This window comes from Centruroides vittatus, unplaced genomic scaffold (assembly GCF_030686945.1).
Source record: "Centruroides vittatus isolate TY-2023 unplaced genomic scaffold, ASM3068694v2 contig_620, whole genome shotgun sequence".
NCBI classification, from domain to species: Eukaryota; Metazoa; Arthropoda; class Arachnida; order Scorpiones; family Buthidae; genus Centruroides; species Centruroides vittatus.
In genome coordinates, this window is record NW_027122381.1 from 198,269 (window position 1) to 211,178 (window position 12,910).

Below are 12,910 nucleotides of genomic sequence, written 5' to 3' on the forward strand. Positions count from 1 at the left end.
GTCTTTTATTCACCATTAAAAGACTAATTGAAAAGTAAGCACACAAACACTGTTATAAAATGCTTAATGTTACATAAGAATATAGATATTTTGATAATGTCGGAAGATAACAATTTTGATGGCCAAACTAGAAGAGATATTTTGTAATTTTACTAGCAAAAATGTTTGAGGAATGCAGTTATTTGTTTTATTTATGTTACTTATTAATTATCTGATCTGTAGTATTGATCTGCAGATATGTTTTATAGTAAAAATATTAATTAAATTAAAGTTAAAATTTTCTTCAAATTTTTGTCTTTAATATTCTAGTAAAAATTTCTGACAATAAAGTTGTTTAATTGATATTAGTTGTCATTAACAAATTATTCTACTTAGAACAGTTAAAGATGTATAGAAAGAGGTTAAAGGAGTACAATAAATAAAAATCACAGATTTTCATTATTAAGACTTCAAAGGATCTAATTTTGAATTAACCACATTCCAAAATTTAAGTTTGCTTTAACTATACAAAATAAATTTTGTTTATTATATGCAACAAAAAACTACTTTCACAATAAAATTGAATCTATCATCAAATTTAAACCAAAAATGTTATCATAGAAGAAATTAAATTTTTTTTCCTTCAAATTCCAAAAGTCACAAGTACAATTTTGAAGATAAAACATTTGAAATTTTTTTTAACTATCTTGATAAATATGGATTTCTTAATTAGGAAAAGTATAGTGTTTTTGGCTTGAATTAAATTGTATTAAGTCGTATTAAATATTAATCATATTGTAAATTCCACTTTATGAAAAATAATTATTAAACTTATAAAAATTTTAAAATTAGCAATAGCTTGAAAGGCTGAAAACTATATAAATTTGGAAAAATTACAAAATTTCCTATGAATAGACTTTAAAAGTGTCCTCCTTCCTTCTTGTCCCTTTGTACACAAGGTGTATAAGGAACAGAAAGAAAGGAAGACACTTTTAGAGACCGGCCATAGCAAACTTTGTAATTTTACCAAATTTATAATTGTCCCAGCAGTAAATTTTATAAAACTACTAAAAAAAAAAAAAATCCACTTTCAAAAAATAATTGTACATTAATATTTTAAGATAAAATATACTGTAAAATCAAAAATTGTTTATTTATATACAGTGAACTCCCATATAACATGCATCCATTATAGGGGAGCATGTCCCCTATAATGCAAATTCATATAACTCAGTGAAAAAATTGTGACTAGTATGCATATAAAATTTTAATTTTGTTGTCCAGAAATGAGTGTTTTCCTCTCCAACTTCTACGCATAGGTTTAAACTTGCATAAAATCATCTGATAATGACTATCTTGATAATATGATTTCCTATAAGGTGTAATGTATCCCCCCGTGTTGTATGAGACTCTGCTGTACTAAGAATTGTTGTTTATAAATATGTTTTAATAAACAATTAAATAAAATGAAGGAAAGGATATTAAATCTCTTGGAGTTCGGTGCTCTAATGTCAAATGGGCTGCAAAATCATCAGTAACATTATTTGGTTCTCCACCTGGAAGAGCTGCACAAACAGGACATACCTATAATACAAGACAAAATTTAGTTTAATATGCACAAATAAAATAATTTTGATAAGCTAATGTCTGGAAATACTAAAATATTTATATTAACATAAAATGAATTACCAATGATTGCCTTAAATGTCGAGCTATAATCTGGCTAATTAAATGACTGATATAAAACAATTTGTTACTAGAGGTAGACGTTAGGCACCATCTCTTAACTAAATTAATAATTATAATTTAAATAAATTTAGAACCTTCTAGAATAAAAAACTGACCCGAAGGTGGGGCTTGAACCCGCAACCTCTGCTTGCCATGTGGTGCACTTGCCAATTATGCCACCCGGACCCCGAGCGAGTCTTCGCTCGGGATCCAGGTTTTATTCCAGAAGGATCTAAATCTATTTAAATTATAATTATTAATTTAGTTAAGAAATGGCACCTAACATCTACCTCTAGTAACAAATTGCTTTATATCAATCATTTAATTAGCCAGATTAAAGCCTGATATTTAAGGCAATTATTAGTAATTCATTATATACTCATCAGTCTTAGAAATGTTTATTATTTATATTAACATAAAAACTTTCCAAAAAGTCACTGTTTACAACTGAATAATTCCAAATATTAAATAATTATCCTACTTACAACTAACTAAAATTTTGATAAACGTTGAAAACCAATTAATTTCGAGCATTTTTGATCATTAAATAATATTACAAAAAAGAAATCAAGCATAACAAATAGCATTAAATAAGTTATAGAAATTATAAAAATTACATCATAATTCACTGTAAAAATATACAACTTTAAGTCTAACTACAGTAGAGCATCAATTATCTGAAACATCGGTTAACTGAAAGCGTTCCAGTCAGTCAAATTTTCGCTAGTGCTGTGGCGCTGCAGCACTCCTCCCCCCTGCCAACCTAAACTGTAGGCCTACTTTACTTTAATGTACTACTTTATGTATTTGTAAGATGTTTGATACAAAATATATACAGTACAGTTTTGTGTTTAATATATTCTTTCATAAATGATCAATTATCTGAACACCACCAGTCCCAAATTGTTTTGGATAATCAATGCTCTACTGTATTCGACTGTCATATCTAAATACATTAATAAAATCAAAATGGCTCAATTTTAGGAGTCATTCTTCTGTTCTCAGATTCTTAAGTTGATTCTGAAGATAAATGATGAAGCATATGAAAAATAAAAAAATTAATAACTTCTAGAACCAAGCCATTTCAATTTTATTCATTAATCCTGTATTATTTTGACACACATTTTGGCTAGTAGTTACTAAATAATTTAATACTTTGAATAAAACAGTAGGCAGTTAAGCTGTTGTCTTTATTATAATTGGCAAAAACAAATATATATCATTTATATCAAATTATTTTTTTAAAATTCTGTTGTTTTTTTGAATAGAAAACTTCCAAAATTTTCCCCTGAAAGCAGTTAATAAATGACCAGCACAACTCTATTGTTAAAAGAAAAGTATGATGTATGGAGCAAGCCACTACTAATTTGAAGTGGAGAGCATATATTTTAAATTAAATAAATTAAAAATTGCAGCCTGGCATTGTGATGATGTAACAATAAATTGCTCATTTTTCATAACTTTTCCTATTTTGTGCATTTTATCCTATTAAGTAATAAGTACCTTTCTAGTAAGAAGAAGAACAACAACCACAAAACAACCAAAAGTTCATTTGAGATATCAAACTCAGTTACAGTAATAAATCCAATACGGTTGGCATTGGCAACTGAAAGAAAAATATTGACAATTTATGAAGTAATAGTTATTTGTATGAACTGTAGAACTTTAGTTTTCTGCTAGTTATAGCAGAACGCAGGTCTGATGAGCACCAACTCTTTCTATATTACTTTATCATGCACTCTTGTCTTTAGCTCCTTATAACTGCCATTTTAATTCTCTTCTTCCTCATTTCTTTCTGTCTGCAACCATTCCTTTCGTAATATCATTCCATAAGCCTTCCTCTTGAATCATGTGTTCTATCTAATTACCTGTTTGACTCTTTGTTGTCTTTAATATGCTCCTTTTTTCTCACTCTTCTTAGAACTTCTTTATTTCTCACATTATCGCTTCATCTGACTTTCTCTATTCTTCTATATAGCCACATCTCTAGGGCCTCTGACACAATATGACATTAGGAGAATAAAGTCCAAGTTTCAGCACTATAGAGGAAAATGTTCCAGATATAGAATTGAGAAAAAAGCTGGTCAAATGCTAATTTCAGAGATTCACACAAAATTGTGTTCTCTGCTAAATGCCACTTTTGCCATTTCAATTCTCCTTTCCTACTTCTGCACTCAAGGTTTAGCCAAGTACCTGGATATCTAAACCCATTCTCTCTGATCCATAGCACTTTGGTTTTGTTAACATTAATTTTACTGTATAATGTCAAATAAAAGAATTTAGAAACATTTCTTATTATATTGTCTTGTATTCAATAATTTTACTTTGCTGTATTTAAATTATAAATCTGATTCAAACAAATTTTCTACAGCATATTTCCTAAATTAAAAAAGCACCTTTAATATTTTGTGATATTAATTTTTATTTTCAGTTTTATACAAAATAAAATACAAGTAAATCATTATTATTTTAATTGTGTAAATAAATATATAAAAAACAACGTTTAACAAAATTACTTTGCTTCTGTTTATTCATCCGTCATTTACTCCAGTTGAACGTCCAATTTCACAAACACAGAGGCGACCTTTCTTTAGAGGCTACTGCCTACACAATAAAATGCAAAAAAGGGAAACAAAGTAATTTTGTTAAACGTCTTTTATATATTTATTTACACAATTAAATGTATTACTGTCGGCCATGTTTTATATTTTCTCATTTTTTTATTCGATATCCAATTAGTCACTGGTTTTGTGTATCTATTAAGAAGAATACAGTAAGTCCTCTACTTACAAACTTAATCCGTTCGTAGTGGTCGTTCGCAAGTCGAAAAGTTCGTAATGTTTGGCGCAAAAACTCAAATACAACGTTGTTTTTACAATTATGTAATGTTTAGGCTACTTGAATAATGTTGAATTAAGATTGTTAAAGGGAAGTATAAATTCAAATCAATCACATGTACAGTACATTATTTATTAAAATTACTCATTTAAAACAACTACAAATGTACATATGTATGTACTGTAAATGTTTTAACGTAAAACTTCAAAAATAAATTTGACTACACACAAAAAATAACCAACTGCACTTTAACCCGCCATCTGTCAGCTTTGTTTGTAAGTAGAGGATTGCCTGTATTAGCATGATTTTCATACTGTAACCAATTATAGCTTTTTGCATTTTTTAAAAATCAATTTATTTTCGTCTGAGTTTTTAAATATAAATTTTACTTCATCAAAAAAATTGTTTTTGCCAAATTTTCAACATATCCAGTAAGAATTTATAGGCCTACTCAATGTTTCTAAGTTGGTACCTACTGTAAACAAATACCTTGTAGGATTTCCAAGATTTCTGTGTGCAAATGTAATGAATGGGTTGCATAATGTTTTTTTTTTTTATTTTATTGCTTGCACATGTTTTTATGTGCACTAATTTTTTGGTATTACTTCATAGTTTATAAAGAAAACTATGCACCCTGCAGTTTGGATAAATGATTTCATTACAGAAGTTTCTGCTGGACAACTTATGGTTGTTCTGTAATTCTGCTGTAATCTAAGTTTCTGCTAGACAACCAGAGTCAAGGTACAGTAACCAAAACAAAAATTGAGTGTGTGTGTGTCTATCTGTCTGTATTTAGGAATTTCCTAACAATATGACACGTATTCAATGTAGCGGCCTTCTGTAGTGTAATGTATGTACAGTAAAACCTGTCTATGGTGACCACCCATGGTTCCTTCAAAAAGTGGTCTTTTAGACAGATGATGCTGTAATACTGTATTTCTGTACGTATTTTGCACACTTTTTAGCCATTTCTACTAAGCAAAACTCAAGGTGAACAAAAATAAGCAAATTTTTTCAACGATAGAGCTATATTGATATTGTATTTTACTCTTATCGGACAATTCTATTTACAGGAATCGTAATTTTATAAGACAGATTTAATACCAATATTTTAAAGATAAATACAATACTCGCATTTTCTCAATTATAATGCACACTTTCTTTTTTCCGACTTAATTAATTCAACTTCGTTCTTTTCCTTCACTTTTCAGTTACATGTATTAAGTCATCAATATATATCTCTCCATCACTTTGGTTTTGGTTTTTGTTACTTATTTTAACTTTAAAAATACTGTATTTTTTTAATATTTAATATATTTTTAAGCACAATAAGAAAAATTATTAATTAATAATAGAACAATTTTATTAATTTTTGTCGTAATATGATTTTATTACTTTCTGCAATTGTCCAATGACAATGGCAGAATCAAAAAAGGAAGGTTGCCTGTAAAACTGATTTTTGCATTAATGCATTTATTGTTTTTTGAATATTTTGTGTGCGAAAATTACTTGGATATTATTTTTCTAAAAATATCATGGAAATAAGATAGGTTGATACAAACTATCGCACATGCACTGTATACGAGTGTCAAAAAAATAAATTATTAAATGATGAGATCAGCCGATTAATTGTATAATGTACAATATTTTATGCCCCCAAGGAAAATACTATAGGTCTACGGTAAAATAAATTTTGTTTTTTCACAGTTAAACTTCGCAGCAAAATTTCCGTTGTGATAATCCATTTTCACTTTCTCTGATAACTAACATGATTTTCTAACACAGCACTTTGCATTTCTTTCGTTTTTCAGACAATTTCAAACAAACTGAAATAAATTCCCTTTGTTGCTAGACTAATTCATTAACACCTGCACTAATTTCAAGGGTGGGAGAAGTGCCAGAGGTGGGGTTCAAACAAGAGTTTAGACTAGATATATTTGCAGAAGTGTCGCTTATTACAGTTGTTGTATGTTGTTTCAGATCAAAAATCGATGCCCGCGGTTGCGTTACACAGGTGGTCATTTAATATGGGTAACTTATACGAAGACTATGTATAAACTATTCCGTGCCAGAAATTTTTGCCTGTCAATTGCAGGTGGTTGCCTAAGCAGTTTTCACTATTTCTATTCAATTGTAATGTTCCCAGGCTTTTGTGTAGTGTGTGTAATATGACACCTGTGGAGGAGAGAACAACAGGTACAATAAACACCCTATCCATCCTCCACAGATGCCTTATTTCCTGGACGAGTTCTGTGTACTTGCTAATTTTTTCAGTGCATGCGTTTTGTATATTGCAAGTGTTTGGAATTATTATTATTATGTTGGGTTAAATGAGATATACTCGGTTAACACCGGTGGCTGTGTACTATGCCGGACCAAAGTCAAGGCATAGTAACCAAAACAGAAATTAAAGAAGTGTATTAGTGTGTGTGTCTGTATTCAGGAATTTTCTCACAATATGACATGTATTCAATATAGTGGCCTTCTGTAGTGTGATGTATATGTTTCTATTCAATTGTGATGTGCCCAGGCTTTTGTGTAGTGTGTGGTATCACACCTGTAGAGGAGAGAACAACAGGTACAATAAGCACCCTATCCATCTTCCACAGATGCCTTATTTCCCGGGCGAGATGCCTTATTATTATTATTAATCATCATCATCATCATCCCATCTCGATTATATTCAGGGCCAGATTATCGAATAGGCAAAGTAGACAAATGCCTAGGGCCCTTAATCCGGAGGGGCCCGGCTTCAGTGCAGAAGATTTCTCTGTTTCGATTTCAAAACTCGAATCGAAATTCGGTAGAACAGAAAAGGCTGTATTTAACAAATGTACTGTACGCCACGGGATCTCTTGTGCCATCTAGAAATATTCCTAGGGCCGCGTCTCGTAGTAGTACTGATGAATGAATGGTTATGATTTATTTTCTAAATCTACACGTATACGTCGCGACATCGCATATTCGATATAGCATTCAAGTTGCTCGAGTGCGAAGATATTACAATTCAATAGTGTTTTATAAAAGAGTTAAAAAGTTATGGGTGACACCACGATATCCGCACCAGGTGTCACCCATGCTAGCTACGCTAATGTCACATTATATAAGATTTGTTTAGATGCAACTTATTTAAATGGGGCCCCAATTTAAATTTTGTCTAGGGCCTGCTAGAAGCTTAATCCGGCGCTGATTATATTACAAGATTTGGTACAATAATATAATGTATTAAATAATTCACCGTCAAATAAATGAATTTTGAAGATGGCCTAAATAGGAAGAAAACATTTCACTGAATCTACTTTCAGGTTACCAATAAAATAAATTGTTTTAGAACACTTAATATTCTCTCTCTTATTAGACTGAAAATTATAATAATTACATCAGTTTTGAAACATTCGTAGACCATTCTTAACTATATAAAATTACAGTTGTTCATATATTTCAGTTAGTAAGACGATAATTTACTTTGAATCATTGTGCAGAAAACATGGATTTACTTCTACTCTTCAGAAATGCTAAATCTTTCTGCAGTGGTCATGTTGAGTCATCAGGATGACACTGAAGAACTTATTCCATCCTCTAGCAATTTAATACTTAACTTACATGAATCATATTAAAGAGATATGGATTTATAATCTGATCTTTACTATGCAATTTTTGATTTTATTTGTATCATTAACAACCCAGAATACTAAATCAAATTTTCTAAGTATGATTTTATTAACTGTGTTATTCAAAGAGAAGATGCTTATTATATATAATAAAATTACAAAATACAACTAATCCTCAGTAAAAAATTTATAATTAAGTAATTTATAATTTACATTAGAACTGTTGAATTACATTAGGCTCTTGATTTATTCAGTTATTAAGAGACATTGATTAAGACATTATCCCTTCACAAAAACCAGCAAAAAAAAAAAGGTTTAATTTTATAAACAAATGACCATTTTAAAAAAATGTTTGTCAATTAAATCAAGTTGAAAACATTCATTTATATAATTAAACTTTTTCCTGGATTTTCTGGTCCTTGATTTAATGTACTAACTGGTAGTAGTAGTAAATAAACCTTAAAAACGCAGTCTTTATTTTTTATTACAGCATCTAACACTTTCAGTCAGTTAATTGACCTCCTTCAAGAAAGAACTGAAAAAAATTCCAATTTTTACCAAACAAAACTGAATTTGGAATGTTTTTAAACTTTAAAACTTAACTAGTGCAAGTCCGTGAATAAATACCGTATTTTACGGACTATAAGACGCTACAGACTATAAGACGCACCTGAATTTTAGAGGCAATTTTTCGAAGAAAAAAATGCGTCTTATAGTCCATAAAATACGGTAATTAAAATACATGGACTGATGACATACAAACATACGAATACACTAACCTTAAAAGAAGTGTCTGCTATTGCTATAAGTCAAATTGAATGTTTTAAAAAACATATTAATAATGAACTTATAATGAACAAGATATACATAACATTTTAATAGAAGTATAAATAAAATTATTATTATAATGTACAGGTATGGCTGAATCCATCTGAGAGACACTCTCCAATGCCAAGTGCTGGAGGTAACTAGGTGGTATAATGGGTGCCATAAACAATCCTGTTAGGGCAGCAGGAAACATCTCCATTATATTCTGCCTTACATCTGCATTGAGGCTCAGTAGACTCGACTATATATTTCCTTCTTTATTACAACCCATGCATGGATGATTCTAAGTGTGTGAAATGTCTGTTTGAAAGTCTCCAACAGAACAGCTGACTGCTCTAAGACTGCAGTACTCTTTTTGGCTAGTTCAAAGTTAACAGTTTTAGGGCTTAGTAGCAAGTCTGTTACTGGGCCTGTTACTGGTGACTCATAAGAGCTCCATCATAACATTAATACTCCCATTAGAGGAAAATCACATTATGTTAAAATTTATTCAAGTCAATCTCCAACACTGCAGAGCAACTTCTGCAATGCTGAGCCACTGGATAGTGGAGATCATTGATATAACTCTGATATGGGAGCCCTGGGTCTTCAGAGCTCCCAGGTTCAAGTCTAACTTAGATGATATTCTATCACCACTCACCCAATAATCTGTGGTAGAAAAATATGACAACCACCACAAGAACATTACAATAAGGAGTAGCATTTGGACTAAGCCTATAGACATTACTTAGGGAAATTCACCAAAATGCAGGGATCTTGTTTTAAGACTGAAATGGAACATTGTTTCTGATCAATTCAGTCACTTGTTACATTGCTGCTTACTTACATTCATAAATGTAAGTAATTAGACAAGTTGATCATGGTTACAGAACAATGCTTTCACTTTTTACAAAAAACCAAAATCGAAACAGGAGCACAAAAACAAACAAAAAAAACTATGAACTATGAAAGAAGAATTATTATAAACACTCTTTGACACTATTAAATAAGTAAAATTTCATGTTGACTTGAATTAAAAAAATCCAACTATTAAAATATTGTATAAATTACAGGAATTGCTGAATGAAAAATTTAAATTGCTATTTGGGAAAGATCAGAAGTCTGTCAGTTTAGTTAATGTTATCTGTCAATTTCAGTAACTTACCTTAACCGTACATGAGCATGACACTTAAAATATTAGATATGATAAAATTTATAAATTATTTGGTACTACGATCATATTTTATAGCACATTTTCTTGTTAATTTTCCATTACAAATGGACCTTTTCCCATATTATGAATGCTTACTCAGTTTTCATAAATCATCAATATCTTTGAATTAACATACAAACTGATATTACAAGACAAAAATTGTAATACATGCATATTAAAATTAATAATACATGGAAAAATTGATCTATAACATTATTAATATTAGCAAACTTTATTATATAACAACTTACTTAAACCTATTTATAATGGCCTTTTTTGTTTATGCCTTCTATTATTTATATGATTTTATTAAAAACTTTTAAATTATTTTTCATCAAACAGTGTAATCTAAAATCTAAAAAGTTTTATCAATAATTTCTTGTGACATTCTTTGTTTATCTCATCCTTTTCCCCAAACAGATTTAATACACAATGAGAAATTATTTATTGCAACATTGTCACAATGCTGGGTTGCAATTTTTAATCATTTAATTTAAAATATATGTTCTCACCTCAAATTAGTAATGGCTTGCCCCTGTACATCATAATTTTCCTTTAACAATAGAGTTGTGCTGATCATTAACATCTTTCAGGAGAAAATTTTTAATTGAAATAACATGACTTCCAGTTTGCATTAGAAGTTCATATATAGTTAATCGAGGCCTCCTGCCCAAGGTTTCCATATCTGGTCTTGGATTTCATTTAACTCCATTCTTGAGATTAAGGAAAGACAGCCAGACAGACAGAAGACAATGGAAATTCATAGGTCTACAATTTTTTCAAATTGCAGTCCAAAAAGGGAGCTTTTTTAAAATAGATTATTCCCACATATGCAGCATTTTAGCTGAAGCATTAAAATTACTGACTGATGAATATTAACCCATGACAGATGTACTATACAGTACATGCACAAGGCAGCAATTCCTAATTGATTTTTCACGTGTAGTTAAACTGTATGTAAGAGTTGTTCCTTGAATTTGACAATTCTGAAAAATACTGTCAATGTGTCTTCTCTGCACATGCCAAATTTCATCATCATCATCATCATCATCATAGATTGTTAGTTTGAGAGAGAGTGTTTTGTTTACAAAACAGTGTTCTTGACCAGACTCCCATAAGGAGTACTACAAACTTTGGGATAGCATGGGACAATGTAAAATGATTTCAATTGAAAATAAATGACAGGATGAATGAGGTGATTTTCTGAAGGACCATATTTTTTTTATTTGCATTTTTGGGCACAAAATAAAACCACAAAAGCATTTAATCAACTGAAGGTCATAAGGCCCCACGTATTCAATATATACAGTATATACAAACATACATATTTCAAAATTTGCTCATTCATTTTCCTTAACTAAATCAAAAATGTAAGATGACAATTTCTTAATTTATAAAACTTACAGTATGTAAAAATCTGTTGCGTGTGTGTATATAACTCTTTGCCAAAATATTGGAATACTTTTTAAAAACAATGTAATTAAAATACAGTTATAAATTAATGAGGAATAATTAATGTAAAATAAACATGTATCTTATAATATAATCGAGATGGGTTGATGATAATAAGCGCAGAGCCCAAATGGTTAGGAGTTGAAATTTGGTACATACGGTATGTCATGAGAATGTATACTAAGAAGGGATTTTTCGAAATTCCACCCCTGCAGGGAAGAGGGAGAGGATTAAGACTTATCCTAAGAAACAGCTTCTACTGTACCATTTTAGATGCAAATTTTTATTTTTAACTGTGCTTTAGTAGGGTACGCCATGAGAATGCACATTAAGAAGGAATTTTTGGAAATTCAACTCTCCCAGGGAAATGGAGGAGAGAGGTAGTTTTAGTCAGTGTAAAGTGTAAATAATAAAGAAGGAAAGCATATGGTACACATTTTGAAAATTAATAAATATTTTAATCATTTCCGCTGTTTGGGTAACCCAAAAACATTAAATCCAAAATAAACAAATTTGAAGGAATATTTGAATTCATTCCAAATTCAAAATATAAATGTGACATTCTGAGAGGGGGGAATGAAAGTAATTAAATAATTAAGAATTATGATCATAAGATTTTGAAATGAAGAGGAAAAAGTCAACGGAGAAACCCACACACACATCCAATTTCTCCTAATTTCTTAGCAGATAAGACCAATTAAATGTCTCTCTGATTTAAACAATTATTACTAAGGTTGCAATACAAATCTTGACCTGAGTCACTACCGGCAATTAATTTAGTATGTTCGACAGTGGTTATCTCAATCTCATCTCAATTTTGAAGTAAGATGAGTAACAATGCCAGATAGAAAGTGTCAATAATTCATCGACACGTCCGACTCTTGACAGTTCATATCCTCAACACCAGGACCTAAATTGAACTTAGAACACATTACATCATGAGTTGCATCAGAATTCCTCCCAATAGTTCCCCTGCAAACACGTATTGTAACCACTCATCACTCATCAACTACCTGTCCTATTTCAATGCTGATTTGAGCATTCTTCAATTTTTCATTTAAGGATAGGGGGGGGGGGAAAATCACACCTTTTTAATTTAGTGTGATTTTTTGAAGAAAAGGGAGTAGATATGAGATCTGCAGATTAAGGGATTAATTATTATAAAATATTTTATTTCTTTGATAAAATTTTAACAAAAAAAATGAACATTTTTCATTTCCAAGAAAGGGAGGAAATGAACTTTGCTAGGCTGACTAAAAACTATTCACTGTCCTATGACAAT

At 30.3% G+C, this 12,910-nt stretch overlaps 1 protein-coding gene across 3 annotated transcripts in view; it reads right to left on the bottom strand.

Moving 5' to 3' along the window:
- LOC136979400 (E3 ubiquitin-protein ligase KCMF1-like) overlaps positions 1-12,910 on the bottom strand; it is a 50,121-nt gene that overhangs the window by 8,552 nt on the left and 28,659 nt on the right. For all 3 annotated transcript variants that reach the window (XM_067275349.1, XM_067275350.1, XM_067275348.1), the window contains exon 4: positions 1,462-1,563. In XM_067275349.1, coding sequence (XP_067131450.1) covers positions 1,462-1,563 — 102 coding nt within the window. The remainder of the gene's footprint in view (positions 1-1,461; positions 1,564-12,910) is intronic.